An 18,432-nucleotide genomic window follows, 5' to 3' on the forward strand; every position below is an offset into this window, starting at 1 on the left:
TCAATCTACTTTCAGTTTCATGATAAACAAAGTAACCTGACAAATGTGTCTCCTTTCCTTCTCCCCTTCTAAGAATATGTATCAACAAGGTGCAAATTAAAATCTGTTTTATTAAGCATCGCAATACTAAGAAGGTAATCCATCAATCATAATGTTATACCTCCACCCCACCCCAAAAAAGCTTCCTTAGTAGTAGTTGACATGTTGATTTTAAAACATCCCTGCAATCAGGCTTTTTTAGGTAAGAAGCAAACAAAATAATTCCGATTTTAAGGTTTTGTTATATAGTTATTAATTACTACCTACTTAGAAAACTATCCAAACAACAAACACTTTCTTAACTAAGCCAGCAGAATGTCTCCTAATTTTCCCTTTTTACACTCTATTACAGGGGTCTCCAACCTTGACAACTTTAAGACTTATGGACTTCAACTCCCAGAGTTCCTCAGCCAGCAAAACTGGCTTGAAGAATTCTGGGACTTGAAGTCCACAAGTCTTAAAGCTGCCAAGGTTGGAGAACCCTACTCGGCGATGAAATGTACTTAACTTTCCCTACCGGTTCAGAAGCAAGCCTGTGCGCTACCATCACGTGTGCTATTTCACTCTCTGCGCATGCACAGATGCCTTTGTGCATTCGCAGAGGGTTAAAAAAAGAAAATGGTGAGTTCCGGATGGATGGGCGGAATCTCACGCTGCCACTGTTACCAGTTCTCTGAACCACCGATGATGGCCACTACCAATACGCCTATACCAGGCTGAACCGGTAGCATTTCTATAGGCCTGCTGTACTGGCCTGCTGTACTGTAGATCTGAAGGTCAACGGTTCAAATCTCATCACCGACTCAAGGTTGACTCAGCCTCCCATCCTTCCGAGGTGGGTAAAATGAGGACCCGGATTGTGGGGGAAATAGCCTAGCTCTGTTAAAAAGTGCTATTGCTAACATGTTGTAAGCCGCCCTGAGTCTAAGGAGAAGGGCGACATAAAAATCGAATAAATAAATAAATTTCACCCCTGCCCCTGCTCTATTATATAGCCAAGTAGGATGGTTGATGCTAGGTAACAACAGATGGAGAGAGTAGCTTAATTTCTGTAATCGAGCTGATGGCTTCCTCTTCTGTCTTGCTATAACCTCTTTGTGTCCCATTATGCAGTACTCTTGGCCTCTTCTGTCGCTTTCTTATTTGCTGCATGATATATGACCGAACTGGTTTTGAAAATCCAGTTGGAGTCATAGTCCCCAAGTCTAGTTTGGAAGTGATTTATGGTTTGTGACAGCCTGCCCAATCTAAACACTGCAAATAATAATCACTGCAATCAGGAAACATTGGTATGAAATTGGAGACTGTGAACCTGGAGCATGGTCCATAATGCCAACCAAGATTTGATTGAGAGTCAGATTACATGTTTAAGGTTCCCACATTAATGATGAAGGGAATCATAACTAAGAGTAAACATGCACATTTTATGAACCTAGTTATTAAAAACCAAAAGAAGATACAAAACAAAAATAATCACTAAATTACACTGAACTAACAGAGAAAGAAAATGCTTCTGTAATGACAGCAGATGAAATAGTAATGAAACATCAAGTTCCCATATTCCTATAGCTGAGGAAATATGTTAGGATTGTCCCATATATTCTTTACTGTATGAAGACATAAGAGTTTACTCGAAATATACTCAGCTCATAATTAAACTGGGGTGCAAGTTAAGGACAAAAGATGCATGCCACCACTGCAGCATATGTCAAAATAACTACAGTATTTTCCCACTCTTGTGATAAAATATGGCAGGGTCACTCTGCCTCCCCCACAACACAGTGTTGATTCAGGTAGCTTGTGTGTGCTGAAAATTAAGCCCAATCCAGAAAGCAATGCCAATATTATATAGCATTTGCAAAAAAAAAAAAAAACCCTTTGGAAAATGACCATTTCAACATTAAGTATGAAAAGCTCACATGGCATGCAATCAAGCCCATTTTTTTCAGAGTTTTTGAATATGTCACAAATACAAAAAATAGGCAATCAAATTAGGGCTAGTTGCACCCAAGATGGGGGAGAATGGGGCTTGAAGGGGCTTTTTAATTGTTTTGTGTACAACTTTCTAAAAGAAGCATATTTAGAACCCGAACAGCTTCAAGATAACTGAGCAGGTGGCAGAATAAATCACCAGGATGCCTTTAAAGCAAATCCAACCAGTCCTCTTTAAGGCTAGACAGGTGGGCCAGATGTTTGTGAGTGACATAGGGGAAGGTTTGGTAGAGAAGGTTTGTCTATTTGCCAATGACTCTAAAGTGTGCAATAGAGTTGATATTCCTGGAGGCATCTGTAATATGGTAAATGATTTAGCTTTACTAGATAAATGGTCAAAGCAATGGAAACTGCAGTTTAATGTTTCCAAATGTAAAATAATGCACTTGGGGAAAAAGAATCCTCAATCTGAGTATTGTATTGGCAGTTCTGTGTTAGCAAAAACTTCAGAAGAGAAGAATTTAGGGGTAGTGAGCAGTGTGGTCAGGCGGTAGGAAAAGCAAGTAGGATGCTTGGCTGCATAGCTAGAGGTATAACAAGCAGGAAGAGGGAGATTGTGATCCCGCTGTATAGAGCGCTGGTGAGACTACATTTGGAATACTGTGTTCAGTTCTGGAGACGTCACCTACAAAAAGATATTGACAAAATTGAACGGGTCCAAAGACGGGCTACAAGAATGGTGGAAGGTCTTAAGCATAAAACGTATCAGAAAAGACTTCATGAACTCCATCTACATAGTCTGGAGGACAGAAGGAAAAGGGAGGGACATGATCGAAACATTTAAATATGTCAAAGTGTTAAATAAGGTTCAGGAAGGAAGTGTTTTTAATAGGAAAGTGAGTACAAGAACAAGGGGACACAATCTGAAGTTAGTTGGGGGAAAGATCAAAAGCAACATGAGAAAATATTATTTTACTGAAAGAGTAGTAGATCCTTGGAACAAACTTCCAGCAGACGTGGTTGGTAAATCCACAGTAACTGAATTTAAACATGCCTGGGATAAACATATATCCATCCTAAGATAAAATACAGGAAATAGTATAAGGGCAGACTAGATGGATCATGAGGTCTTTTTCTGCGGTCAAGTCTTCCATGTTTCTATGTGGCTCAGGTACTGAAATTTGCAACTGTTCCCTATGAGACACCCAATTTGATAAGGGGAGAAGGTTCTCTGCATCCCTTGCGCTGAGGTGAATCTTCTCAAATTCCTTTTCTGTGCAAATTCAAAAGTTGTTTTTTCCCCCCAGCCCTAGAATGTCCCTTGGTTCAAAGGGATGCTACTATCATCTCTGACCGCCCTACCTGACGAATAACAGACCTGCCTTCAAAGGCGCCTCTCGCGTCCAGACTGCACGTCCCAGGAGGCTTCTAATTTCTCTTGCGCCCCCCACGCCCACCCCCTAATATTTGCCGAAGGTCGTTCTCCCCTTACCTGGCCGTCCCTCAGCTTTCAATTCGCTACCTCGCCCTGCTCTAAAGCCGGTCCTGCAGGCGCCTGTCAAGAGAGCCGGGCTGCCTTCCCTCAAGGCTCTCCCTATTCCGGGAGCGCTCGGAGAACTGCCACGTGTAACAGCGCTCGCGGGAACGCGCGCCGAGGCCACAGCTGGCCCTCGGAGCGCGCGTGGCCGCCGCCGACGCCACGCAAGCTGTGCTCTGAGCGAAGCTGCCAGTCGGGCTGCGAGCCTGCCGCCGCCCCCCCCCCCCCACCTCAAAAAAAAAAAAAAAGCCGAAAGAAAGAGGCAGGAAGGAGGAGAGCATGCGTATTGCCCGAGGTGAAGCATTTCGCCCTTAGGTTGCGTCCCAGTTCATCGCATCATGTAAAAATAGCCTGCGAAAGAGAAAAAAGGTAAAGCGCCTAGGTTTGAACAAGGAATGAAAGACTGACGGGGAAATTGAAAGTCCGCCGTTTGAAGAATAACGGTGGTTGGCTTCATGGTAACGTTTAAACCCACAATAGTTTACCCATTTTTTATGGATTTACATGTCTCGTGGAACTATAGCTTAATCACATACCGTGATTAAGTGGACTCAGTGATGGGCTACTGCCCACAGGGAAGGGGCACAGTATGGGTAGTAGGTTTATGCACTATCTATTGAATACTTAAGAGTTTTTTTATTCTCCTTCTTCTCTACTGCCTTAGTGTGATCCTTAATTACTTTTAAAATAGGAAATAAAATAAGTGTTCGGAAACTTCAGATCGTGCAGAATGCAGCTGAGAGAGCAATCATAGGCTTCCCTAGGTATGTCCATGTTACACCAACACTCCACAGTCTGCATTGGTTGCCGATCAATTTCCTGTCACAATTCAAAGTGTTGGTTATGACCTATAAAGCCCTTCATGGCATCGGACCAGAATATCTCCGGGACTGCCTTCTGCTGCACGAATCCCAGCGACTGATTAGGTCCCACAGAGTTGACCTTCTCTGGGTCCCCTCGACTAAACAATGTCATCTGGTGGGTCCCAGGGGAAGAGCCTTCTCTGTGGCGGCCCCGACTCTCTGGAACCAGGTCCCCCCGGAGATTAGAACTGCCCCCACCCTCCTTGCCTTCCGTAAACTCCTTAAAACTCACCTCTGCCGTCAGGCATGGGGGAATTGAGGCATTCCCCCTCCCTCTCCCCGGGGCCTATACTATTTATGTATGGTATGTCTGTGTGTATGTCTGGTTTAATAATGGGGTTTTTAAATGTTTTTTAAAATTTATTAGATTTGTCATGAATTGTTTAATTGTATACTGTGAGCCGGCCCAAGTCTACGGAGAGGGGTGGCATACAAATCTAATTAATTAATGAATTAATAATAAATAAATAAAAATAATAAACAAATAATAAACAAATAAATAATAAAAATAATAAATAAATAATAAATAATAAATAAATAAATAAATAGTATGTTTTTACCCATAAACGCTTTAATCATTTTAATCATTATCTAGAACTGAATTTTGATAGCAATTAAAGAAAATTGAGCTACTTGCCTAATCTGTTATCCTACTGAACCTTGTGGGTTCAGTACAAAACCTTAAAATGTTACTGTGCTCCTCCACAAATAATGCTGTCTATCATTTGTCCTTTTTGTGACTATTCAAACAATGTGACTTAATCAACTGAAAAAGAGTCCAAGCACCTATTTGAATACTTATCTTGGTCGGTAAGCCACTCCCACCCAGTCACATGATCCTTTTAGCCACCTCATCATATGATTGTCAAGTCACTCCCACTTAGTCACATGGCCAGCAAGCCACTCCTACCCATCACATGACCATCAAGCCACACGCACAAAATAAGCCATGCCCACAGTGTGGCAGTAAAAATTTTGGCAGCCCACCATTGGGTGGACTTGATCAATGTTATCAGTTAAATGTGTTTTCTGTTTCAATGGAGTGAACAAACATACCATCCTTTAGAGCAGGGGTCTCCAACCTTGGCAACTTTAAGACTTGTGGACTTCAACTTCAGCTTTGCTGACTGAGGAACTCTGGGAGTTGAAGTCCAGAAATCTTAAAGTGGTCAAGGTTGGAGACCCCTGCTTTAGAGGGCATTCAATTAATAAACATTGACCCAAATATTGTCTGCCTTTTTAGTAGACTAATGTGTATCTTTGGAAGTTGCTTTGGGGGAGGAATACTTGTTGAATAAAAATGCAGCTGATGAATGGAAATGAGATAATTGGTGCCAGAAAGATACAGACATTTAGGATTATTGCCCGACTTACTACACAGTCAAGTAAAATAATACTTCATCCAATTATATAAAATTAGTCTGGTATAGTTTAAAAACAAAATTAAATTCAATTAAAGCCATAAATACTTCAACTGTTGTAATTATTTGATATACTGAAGCTTTCACTGATTGGTTGCAAGCTAAATTGGGTTTATACACAAAATTAGAAATTAAGGGTTATCAGTCATGTTTGAGGTTTTTTAAAATATGGTGTTCGCTCAGTTTTTGTGGGGGATGCGTTCCGAGACCACCCGCGAAAGTTGAATTTCCGCGAAGTGGAGATGCAGAAGTAAATACACTATTTTTGGCTATGAACAGTATCACAAGCCTTCCCTTTACCCTTTAAACCCCTAAATTACCATTTCTCATTCCCTTAACAACCATTTAGATTATTACTCACCATGTTTATTTATTAAAGTTTATTTTAAAAAAATATTTATTAAAGGCGGACGAAAGTTTGGCGATGACTTATGACATCATCGGGCGGGGAAAAACTGTGGTATAAGAAAAAGTGCCACGAAGTATTTTTTTAAATAATATTTTTGAAAAACCGTGGTATAGACTTTTTGCGAAGTTCGAACCCGTGAAAATCGAGGGAACACTGTATACCAAACAAGCAGTTCAGAAGAGTTCATCTTTGCTAGAAGAAAGGTGGGATGCTATTTCTTCAAGTCAAGCAAGAGATATGTTCTGAATGATTATACTGTGCCGGTGCCTAGAGGCTGTTGGGGCCTGGATGGGTGTCAACAGACTCAAACTCAACCCGGATAAGACGGAGTGGCTGTGGGTTCTGCCTCCCAAGGACAATCCCATCTGTCCGTCCATTACCCTGGGGGGGGAATTACTGACCCCCTCAGAGAGGGTCCGCAACTTGGGCGTCCTCCTCGATCCACAGCTCACATTAGAAAACCATCTCTCAGCTGTGGCGAGGGGGGCGTTTGCCCAGGTTCGCCTGGTGCACCAGTTGCGGCCCTATCTGGACTGGGACTCATTGCTCACAGTCACTCATGCCCTCATCACCTCGAGGTTCGACTACTGTAATGCTCTTTACATGGGGCTACCTTTGAAAAGTGTTCGGAAACTTCAGATCGTGCAGAATGCAGCTGCGAGAGCAGTCATGGGCTTACCCAGGTATGCCCATGTTTCACCATCACTCCGCAGTCTGCATTGGCTGCCAATCAGTTTCCGGTCACAATTCAAAGTGTTGGTTATGACCTTTAAAGCCCTTCATGGCATCGGACCAGAATATCTCCGAGACCGCCTTCTGCCGCACGAATCCCAGCGACCGATTAGGTCCCACAGAGTGGGCCTCCTCCAGGTCCCGTCAACTAAACAATGTCAGTTGGCGGGCCCCAGGGGGAGAGCCTTCTCTGTGGCGGCACCGACTCTCTGGAACCAGCTCCCCCCGGAGATCAGAACTGCCCCTACCCTTCCTGCCTTCCGTAAACTCCTCAAAACCCACCTTTGCCGTCAGGCATGGGGGAACTAAACATCTCCCCCTGGGCACATTTAATTTATACATGGTATGCCTGTGTGTGTGTCTGTTAGTATATGGGGTTTTTTAAATCTTTAAATATTTTAATTAATTGAATTATTTATGATTTGTTTTACACTTGTTGTGAGCCGCCCCGAGTCTTCGGAGAGGGGCGGCATACAAATCCAAATAATAAAAAATAATAATAAATAAAATAGTAGCATCAAAATAATTCATATTTGTTCAATGATACTACAAAGATGGCGACAATGTAAAGTGGTGTGTGCACAGCCTGTATAACAGTGGAAATGTGCTGTCCCCTCAAAATAACGGAACACACAACCATTAATGTCTAAACTGCTGGCAACAAAAGTGAGTGTACACTCCTAAATGATAATGTCCAAATGAGGCCTTAAGTGTCAATATTTGGTGTGGTCACCATTATTTTCCAGTACTGCCTTAACTCTCAGACTATGGCATTCCCACCACCATGCTGGACTATAGGCAAAAACACTTGTCTTTTGTCCTCACCTGATTGCCACCACACACACTTGACACCATCTGAACCAAATAAGTCTATCTTGGTCTTATCAGACATAGGACATGGTTCCAGAAATCCATATCCTCAGTCTGTTTATCTGCAGAAAACCATTTGTGGGCTTTCTTGTGCATCACCTTGAGAGGCAATTTCCTTCTGAGATGACAGCCCTGCAGATCAATTTGATGTAGTGTACGATGTATGTTCTAAGCACTGACAGGCTGATTTCCCCCCCCCCTTCAACCTCTGCAGCAATTTATTTATTTAATTTATTTATTTATTAGATTTGTATGCCACCCCTCTCCGAGGACTTGGATCAGCTCACAACAAAAACAATACAAATCCAATGCTAAAACAATTTAAGCCGCCCCGAGTCTTCGGAGAGGGGCGGCATACAAATCTAAGTAATAAATAAATATAAATAAAAACCCTTAACATAAAAACAATCATACATCTCATACAGGTCATGCGTAAAGCGGAAGCAGCCCAGGGGAATCAATTACCCCGTGCCTGATGATAAAGGTGAGTTTTGAGGAATTTGCAATGCTGGCAGCACTCATAAGTCTATTTCCCAAAGCCAACCTCTGGATATGACACTGAGCACGGGCATTCAACTTGTTTGGTCGACTATGGTGAGACCTTTTCTGAGTGGAACCTATCCTATTAAACTACTATATGGTCTCTTGGCCACTGTACTATAGCTCAGTTTCAGGGTCTTGGTAATCTTATATAGCCCTAGGCAGTAATAGGCACCCATTACTGTGGGTGTGGCTTATTTTGTGGGTGTGGTTTAATGGTCATGTGACTGGGTAGCAGTGGCTTGCTGGCCACATGCTCAGGTGGGAGTGACTTGAACAATCATCATTGTTCAAGTGAACTGTTAAGTCCTCAACTTACAACCCTATCAGTGTCGCTCGCTGGGGTGACAATTTGCTTTGTGTTTCCCACATTCTCCCTCCTGGTTTGCCCCCCCCCTCCTCAGGCTGAGTAGCTAGTTGAACAGGTGCTGCCAGAAGCATAAATGTTGCTAGCATTTATTTTGAGGGGACAGCACATTTGCACTGTTATACAAGCTGTATGCACACTACTTTATGTTCTGTCGGGCTCTCTGGTAGACTCCACCCACGCCTTCTGCTTACACCTCAGGCGCTTCCACCCACGCATTCTGCTTACACCTCAGGCGGGAAGTGGCTGCGTGAGGCCGGAGGGGAGCCAGATAGGAGAGAGGGAAGCTCGTCTGAGGCCAAGAAGGAGGAAAGAGAAAAAAAGCAAGGAGCGCAGACGCAGCAGCAGCAGCAGAGGGAAAAATGAGAGCCGAGCCGAGGCCAGTAATCCAGGAAGTGACAGCTGCAGATCAGCTGGAGCTGCGCATGCATCTTCATTTCCTCCAGTGGAACTGCATTCCACATCATCCTGCCTGCTGCCCACCCCAGGCCCTAGTCCATCCTCAGAGCGTCCTTTGCCATGAAGTGCCATGTTGAATTTCCAGTGACCAGTATGAGAGAGTGAGAGTGATAACACCACATTTAATACACCTGCTCCCCCTGTACACCTGAGACCTTGTACCACTAATGAGTGACATGGCACCAGAGAGGGGAAATGGCTACTTGGCCCCATTTTGACATTATCATTTAGGGTGCATTTACTTTTGTTGCTAGCAGTTTAGACATTAATGGTTGTGTGTTCCATTATTTTGAGGGGACAGCACATTTGCACTGTTATACAAGCTGTATGCACACTACTTTATGTTCTGTCGGGCTCTCTGGTAGACTCCTCCCAAAAATTCACAGGTACAAATTTCAGACACACACACGTTTGAAAATTCAAAACAACGTTCTTTATAATGAAAATTCACTTAAACTAAGCCCTCTTTTGGTATAGCAAAGGGCACTGGTCTCCAAACAAACTGGTAATTTGTACAAGTCCCTTATCAGTTCTGAGATACTTAGCTTGCAGCTGTGAGGCAATTCACAGTCCTTCTTCTTTCACAAAGTGAAACACACTTTGCTCTGGTTTAGTTTCAAAGCGGGGGGAAATCAGCACACAAAAGGTCAAAGTCAGTAAAGCAGTCATGAAACACAAGGATCAGATAATCCTCCACAATGGCCAACCCACAGGCTGCTATTTATAGCAGCCTCACTAATTACCACAGCCACACCCAACCACAGGTGGCCTCATTTTCTTTGATAATAATCTCTCAATTGTTGTTGCCTATGCATCGCTCTCCGCATGCGTGGCTGTATCATTAACTCTTGTTCTGAATCCAAGGAGGAGCTAGATAATTGATCTCCTTCTGAGCTGTCTGCCACACTCTCCTCCTCCCTGTCACTCATGTCTTCTTGGTCAGAGGAGCCTTCATCAGCAGATTCCATCGGGGGCAAAACAGGCCTGCAGCCTGTGGATGTCTCCCCCACATCCACAGTCCTTGGGGCAGGAGCTGGGCCAGAGCTAACCACAACAGTATACATACTCAGAAAGTATAGAATACTTCTAAAGTGAAATGATCATAACTATTGCAAATATGAACATACCATAGGTTTATCCACCAGTGTGAGTTGGCATTTTTATTTTGAAATATTTTCTTAAAGATTTCAAGCAAGCATGGAATTCACTCTTGTTTTTGTAGCAGTGGCATTTTGATGTTATATTTTCACTGGGTCATTCATTTTGATTTCAAAATCCCATTCCTCATCAATTTCTAATAGCCTCCTTGAGTAAATCTTGAATTTCTCCATGAAATATTCAGAAAAAACCAAATTGGTAGATTCTCTTCCATTGGATTTTGCCATATCAAAACTGCTTCATCCAATTTTGGAATGTCCCATTTCTGCTGCAGGTCTTCATAAACTCTTTTTCTATGTTTATATTGATATCTTCAGTTTTCTCTAACTTCAAGTCATGAATGAATAAGTTAAACAGTGCTGCTCTCTGTACAAATTTTCCCCTCACTTTTTTGGTCCCTCAATGTTGACTCCTGGTGTCTGTCTATGCAAGTCCCTGCTGTTTTCTTAGCAAGATTACAGAAGTGGTTTGCCATTTCCTTCTTTCTAGTTGGGAGAGAGATTGAAACTGACCCAATGTCATCCAGCTGACTTAATTCCCAAAGAGGGACCTTAACTCATGATCTCCTGGTTTCTAGCCTGAGCCTTAATCATTATACCAAACTTGCTCTTTGCATACAGATCTTCCATACAGTACAAATCCTTATATGATTCCATTTTATGTTACATCTCTCTTAAAGAAAATCTATTTATTTTGTTCTTTTTATTAACCAGCTACCAGTTCATAAAAGCATTCAATCTCTTATTCTACAACCAAGTTTATTAAATAATTTTTCTCAAAGGCAATGTGAAAGACTTGTAATATGTTTTCTATGTTTAATATTTTAAACATACTAAAACAAGATTGACTTAGAGATGTTGAGCAAAGCTTGTTCTTTTATATATTTCAGTGTTTCCCAACTTTGGCAACTTGAAGATATTTGGACTTCAACTCCCAGAATTCCCCAGCCAGCTGGCTGGGGAATTCTGGGAGTTGAAGTCCAAATATCTTCAAGTTGCCAAGATTGGGAAACACTGATATAGTTGACTCCCATTCCTAGTAAGGACTGTGAGGAGCATAGATGCCTTTTTCTAATAGATAATGCTAGAGCAAGGGTGTCAAACTTAACTCATCACGGTGGCATCACATGATGTATCGGGCTTTTCTACCCTTTGCTAAACTGGACATGGGTGTGGCCAGCGCATGATGCATCCAGTCTGCGAGCTGGGAGTTTGATAGCCCTGTGCTAGAGGATGGTTTTGTAAAATTCCTGGTTTCTATTTTATTTTACTTTAAAACAAGATTAGAAAAACAATATTAAGGGAGCTAGGAGCAAAATAGGCTCTAAGGAAAGGTTGTGTAGCCTGTACCCATCCTATGCTTTAATACTATATTAAACTACATCATATTAATTTAGTTAACACACATTTTGGTCTTTCTTATTTTAAAAAAAAGACAAATAACAATTTATTACAGTAAATTATAATGCAGAAGTCTCCAAACATGCAAAGATATATGAAAAAGTAAGCTAACCTTTAAAAACAAGCATCACTAGTGTGAATGGAGCCTTAGATATGTGACGGACTCAGACATTCCTCATATAGTACGTACTCTCTGAAGCTGATTCCCCCAATTTACATTTTCCCAAGTGGCAGCTGCATGCCCTGGGTCACATACAAATCAGATTATCCTACCCACTTTCCTTGTGCTAGAGAAGAAGAATTTGTTTTTTAAAAAGACTGTAGAACACCTGGAGAAAAGGAGAAAGAAATTGTATGCCAAGGCTGTCAGGAAGGGAATGATCTTTTTCAGCCTCTGAATAAATTAAAACAAAACCCAAAAAGGGATCATGGAGAAAAAGCGCGCAAAACCCAAGAATTGCTTCCGTAACTGTAGTAGTTTAATCTTGTCACAATCTCCTTAGGGCTTTTATGTTTTATTATCTATTTTGCTATTTGAACTTGTATTTGTTTTAGATGCTCCCTGTGTTTGGAACAATTCTTTATTTTAATTCCAGAATCTATTATACAACTAAAATTATGGAAGCTTTTTATGTAGAAAGTATAATTATGAAGAGTATTTTTTTTAAAAACTACTGGATGCAGACAGTTTTGTAGCCATTCTCACTGAAATCATTGAGATTTAATTGATACTTTATTTCTAAACTACATTTTGGGCCAACACAGTTACTGCTCTGATACAACATGCTTAACCTTGTTGCTGACGAAGTCACATAATATATTGAATCATTTATTTTATTTATTTATTTTATCCAATACACAATGAGGGTTTTTAGTGGGTATATATCTATATATACATAGTAAAATACATGATGAAGGTTATAGAGGAGATACTCATAGTAAAATATATCTAAGAAAGAATAGAAAAGAAGATATAGTAATAGAACATATCAATGAAAGAATAGAAGAAGATATATAGGAATAGAAGAAAGGTATAGGAGATATAGGAGAGCAATAGGACAGGGGACGGAAGGCATTCTAGTGCACTTGTCCCTTACTGACCTCTTAGGAATCTGGATAGGTCAACCGTAGATAATCTAAGGGTAAAGTGTTGGGGGTTTGGGGATGACACTACGGAGTCCAGTAATGAGTTCCACCCTTCGACAACTCGGTTACTGAAGTCATATTTTTTACAGTCAAGTTTGGAGCGGTTAATATTAAGTTTAAATCTGTTGTGTGCTCTTGTGTTGTTGTGGTTGAAGCTGAAGTAGTCGCCGACAGGCAGGACGTTGCAGCATATGATCTTGTGGGCAATACAGTACTTAGATCTTGTTTAAGGCGTCTTAGTTCTAAACTTTCTAGGCCCAGGATTGAAAGTCTAGTCTCATAGGGTATCATATATCAATTGAGCTAAATGCCTATGAGTTATGCGTGTGGCAGGGCAAGAAATTATTATGTGCAACAAGTCGTTTCCTGCTCCCAGTAACCACATACTATAGATTCATTCCTAACCTAATGTTCAAAGTATCCCAGTTGTGAACTCATCACCACTATAGTTGCTTCCGTACACTTTGCTGCTGTTCTATTTTTCTTTTTCTTCTACCTTTGCCAGCACTAGAACCCTCTGAAGGGAGCTATGTCTTTGCATATATCTGAAGCAGGATAATTTGGGTCTGGTCATTTGTGTCTCAAGTGAGAACTCTGGGTTGAATTGTTCAATGAATGGTTTGGGGGGGAATTGCCTGCCCAAGTCTTCTTCAAAACCAACATTCAAAACCATCAATACTTTTCCTACCCTGCTTCTTTAAAGTCCAATTTTCATGTTCATACAGCATCACAAGGAATCCCACGCCGTACATCATTTTGATCTTTATAATATAGACATCTCACCATATTTGAACATCTTTTCCAAGGTGTTCGTAACTACTTTATCAAATGGCAGTCTTTGGCTTATTTCTTGATTCATTGTTTCTTTATTGGTTTTGGTTGATCATAAAGGCAGAAACTGACCATAACTTTGATGATTTCACTGCCAGTTCTAAGCTTGATTGGTCTCCTTGTCATCAGTTTGGTCTTCTTTATATTTAATTGCTATCCCATTTTTTCACACTGCTCTTTGACTTTTATTATTATAGCTACTGTCATTAGTGCAGGTTATTGATGCTTCTTCCTGCAGTTTTAAAATCACTGACATTTTCCTAATCCAGCTTCTCTTAATATATATTCACCATATAGTTTGAATAAATAAGGGGTGTGCATATATGCTTGTCATGAAAGCAATCTGATGTTCTGGGATTCCCATTTTTTCTGAGCATATGATGCAATTTGATTAATTATCCAGCATACATCTGCTACGTCTATGTTCTTTTTCTAAAGTCAGCTGAAACATCTGGTATTTTTTTTCCTTGTAAGGGTCTATAAAATGTTGGATGGGCTAAGCATTATTTTGGTAGCATTTGAAATTTAAAATATTTTATGATAATTTATACAATATGTTAAGTCTCTCTCTCTCTCTCTCTCTCTCTCTCTCTCTCTCTCTCTCTCTCTCTCTCTCTCTCTCTCTCTCTCTCTCTCTCTCTCTGTATTGGTAATGTAGATTTGACCTCTTCCAATCTGCTGATCACTATGTAATTCTGACTAACTTGGTTAGAATCTCTACTTGCTATTTTTTTTCCTGTTGCTTGTCATATTTCAGGGGGCATTCTTCAGTTCCTAAAGTCTTCTGACTTGGTAATGACCAGAATGCTAGCTTAATTTAGTACTAGACGTTCTTTTAAAGTAGGAAATACAGTGATACCTCATCTTACAAACGCCTCGTCATACAAACTTTTCGAGATACAAACACGGGGTTTAAGATTTTTTTGCCTCTTCTTACAAACTATTTTCACCTTACAAACCCACTGCCGCCGCTGGGATGCTCCGCCTCCAGACTTCCGTTGCCAGCGAAGCACCCGTTTTTGCACTGCTGGGATTCCCCTGAGGCTCCCCTCCATGGGAAACCCCACCTCCGGACTTCCACTGCCAGCGAAGCGCTTGTTTTTGCGATGCTGGGATTCCCCTGCTAGGATTCCCCTGCTAGGATTCCCCTGCTAGGATTCCCCTGCAGCATCACAAAAACACGGAAGTCCGGAGGTAGGGTTTCCCATGGAGGGGAGCCTCAGGGGAATCCCAGCAGTGCAAAAATGGGCGCTTCAACAGGCAAAAGGGGTGAATTTTGGGCTTGCACGCATTAATTGCTTTTCCATTGATTCCTATGGGAAACACTGTTTCATCGTACAAACTTTTCACCTTAAGAACCTCATCCCAGAACCAATTAAGTTTGTAAGACAAGGTATCACTGTATCTTCTAAGATAAAACGTTGATGTTGTTATGTTCAGTATTTCACATATACGAACAACAGGAAGCAGCAGCGGTCTCAAATCATAGAGTTGGAAGAAGTCGTTTAGCCCCCATTGAATCCAAACTTCTTTTCAGTGCAGAAATCCAAATCACACGATCCCCAGCATATTTGTCTAGCCTCCCCTTCAGTACATCCAATGAATTTGTACCCATCACTATTTTTCTGTTGGATGTTTTTTCTACTATTTATCAAAATTGCCACCTTGTAACTTGAAAATTATTTTACCTCCTCTATTATGAAATAATAAAAGCAAAGTCTTGATTTTCTAGTATAACATTTTTTAATATATTTATCTTTTCTTCTTTTCTCAAGACTGAGAAAGTTTGACATTTCCATTCCCCCACCCCTCTGTTTTCACAGGATTTAGTTTCTGGTCCTGTCATCATCCTCATTACTCTTCTCTGAAACTATTCCACTTTATCTGAAACTTTTTTTAAAAGGATGCTGAGAACTGGAGAAATAACCAATATTTGACCAGTGTTGAATAAAGTGAAAGCATTACTTAATGTCATTTGGAAACGATACTTGTGTTCAAGTTTTTACAATCATTTGCTCTGCTGAATTGCTGACTTTACAATCCCACAAGTATTCCAAGACTTTTTCAGGAATACTGTAGTATTAGTTTTTTGGGAGGAAAATAGGGAAAATAATCTGCTTACCAGGTATTCATCTGGCTAGCGTCCTTAGCCAGCACATTATTTTATCCTCTAGTTAGGGCTTTTTAAAAAACTTTATTTAGAGAGAGTAACAATGAAAGAGCTTGCAAGCCAGTAAGAGCTGGGAACATCCTTAGCACCTGGAAAGAAACATCTGGAACAAGTAGAGCAATGGAAAAAACTCTGCAAAGACCTAGGGCTTGGAAAACAATCTTCGCAGAGAGTAACAATGAAAGGGCTTGCAAGCTGGTAAGAGCTGGCAACATTGTTAGCACCTGGTTAGGGCTGGAAAGAAACTTATTTGGAGCAAGTTAGAGCAATGAAAAAAAACCAGGAAAGTCTTAGGGCTTGGAAAACATTATTTGCAGAGAGTAACAATGAAAGAGCTTATAAGCCGGTAAGATCTGGGAACATTGTTAGTACCTGATTAGAGATGGAAATAAATATTCGGAGCAAGTAAATCAATGGAAAAAAACCCTATTAATTATTATGTATAACAGATAAGTATAAATGTTTAATGTTGTTTGTATGTTTGTCGATATAAAATAATAATTTAAAAAAAGAAAAAAGAAAAAAAAACTACAAAGACAGGGTTTGGAAAACATTATTATTAGATAATAACAACAAAAGAGCTTGCAAGCTGGTAAGAGCTGGGAACATCCTTAGCACCTGGTTAGGGCTGGAAAGAAACTTATTTGGAGCAAGTTAGAGCAATGAAAAAAAACCTGCAAAGATTTAGGGCTTGGAAACATTCTTCACAAAGAAAAAATGAAAGAGCCTGCAAGGTAAGAGATGGGAAGATCGTTAGCAGCTAGTTGGGGGCAGTGGTGGTGATGATGGAGCTACATTCAGAGTATAAGATGCACCCAAATTATCAGCCACTTTTAGGGAGGAAAAGGGTGCGTCTTATACTCTGAAAAATACCATAACTAGCTAGGATCATCCCTACTCCCATTCTATATCTGTAAATTTCATATTTTTTGCTTTTGTTCCTCTTAAGTACCTTTGTCTTAATTCTCAATCAGGATTGGGTTTTTTTTAAAAAAAATGGTATTGTCTATCTTACCCAATTTTGTGTCATTGGCAGATTTGATAAATTTATTTACTTATTTATTTATTAGATTTGTATGCCGCCCCTCTCCGTAGACTCGGGGCGGCTCACAACAGCAATAGAACAATTCATAACAAATCTAATAATTTAAAAACATTTTTAAAAACCCATTATTAATCAGACATACATACAAACATACCATACATAAATTGTATAGGCCCGGGGGAGATATCTCAATTCCCCCGTGCCTGGCGGCAAAAGGTGGGTTTTAAGCAGTTTACGGAAGGCAAGGAGGGTGGGGGCAGTTCTAATCTCGGGGGGAGCTGGTTCCAGAGAGTCGGGGCCGCCACAGAGAAGGCTCTTCCCCTGGGACCCGCCAAATGACATTGTTTAGTCGACGGGACCCGGAGAAGGCCAAATTTGTGGGACCTAATCAGTCGCTGGGATTCGTGTGGCAGTCCCTTCATCTCTTGACTCATGCATTAATAAAAATAGTGAAGAGCAGAGGCCTTAGGATTTAACTTGTAGTACCTTCTCAGCATCTCCATTTAATATGGAACTCTTGATGTCTTTATATGATTCTTGAGCCAACTATGTCACAATTTCATGGTTATGCCATCCAGCCGTTTTATTTTGAACATAGTACTTTGTACTCTTTTTTTGCTGTTTTCAGCCTCTGCCTATTGCAGCTGATTCTGAGCTTTCCTGACACCAAATTTGTTGTTGTACATTAACTGCATATGATAATATGTCCATCTTTTCAAGTTACTTACGTTCTTTTAAAAATACATATTTTAAAAAAGATCTTCATTTTAATTTCCCAGCCATATTGTTTTTTCCTGTTGTTTTCCACCCTTTCTTTCATTCAGTTTGTTTACAGTTGTAGTTTTAACATCTCTTTCTCTTCTTCCTCCTCATCCCCCACAATTTTGTGTAATTTATTCATCTTGACCTTCTTTTTTAATTCTTGTTAGCATTACATAAAAGTTTCCTTCAAGATTCATGCTACTTTTACTTCCTCAACAAAGTGTATTTGCTATTGATTATTATCAAATCAAGTGATTCCACTGTTGCTTCCTTTTTCCTCCAAAAGAGAAACATAAGTCAAGAATTTCTTGGCATGACCATGCTTAGCTATTGCTTAGCCATGTTTGTCTTCCAATAAATATTGAAGCTATTCAAGTCTCCAAAAATAAATGTCCATTACTACGTTGTTTTTTTAAAAAAACACAAAATGTGCATGGTGACATCACAGTACATATATTTGCATCGGGTGGGAATATGGAATTGAGGAGCGAGTATAAATTCCTCTCCATTAATCTTAATTTCAATCTTGAGGTTCCCCTGATTTTATTTCTTCCTTATTAAATTCTGAACCAAAATTTCCAGCATAATTCACCATTGCTACTTATCTCTGTTGCTGCTGTGAATTGCAGATCTGAATGGCCACAGGTATGATCTTCAGTCATTTGAATAATTACCTTTGATATGAAAGTGATCTTCCTCCATTTGCATTAAAATGTAAAAGTTACATCTTGCTCCTTGCTCTTTAATTTTT

General features: G+C 40.4%; 2 protein-coding genes across 2 annotated transcripts in view; one reads left to right on the forward strand and one right to left on the reverse strand.

Moving 5' to 3' along the window:
- The window catches only part of SEC24D (SEC24 homolog D, COPII coat complex component), a 97,425-nt gene extending 93,787 nt beyond the window's left edge, over positions 1–3,638 (reverse strand). Inside the window, exon 1 of the mRNA XM_070757648.1 lies at positions 3,464–3,638. The gene's annotated coding sequence lies outside the window, so the exon portion shown is untranslated. The remainder of the gene's footprint in view (positions 1–3,463) is intronic.
- Positions 3,639–3,895: 257 nt separating this feature from the next.
- SYNPO2 (synaptopodin 2) overlaps positions 3,896–18,432 on the forward strand; it is a 129,675-nt gene continuing 115,138 nt past the window's right edge. The window contains exon 1 of the mRNA XM_070757650.1: positions 3,896–3,966. Within this exon, the coding sequence (XP_070613751.1) occupies positions 3,964–3,966 (3 nt within the window). The 5' untranslated portion in view covers positions 3,896–3,963. The remainder of the gene's footprint in view (positions 3,967–18,432) is intronic.

This window comes from Erythrolamprus reginae, chromosome 7 (assembly GCF_031021105.1).
Source record: "Erythrolamprus reginae isolate rEryReg1 chromosome 7, rEryReg1.hap1, whole genome shotgun sequence".
NCBI lineage: Eukaryota > Metazoa > Chordata > Lepidosauria > Squamata > Dipsadidae > Erythrolamprus > Erythrolamprus reginae.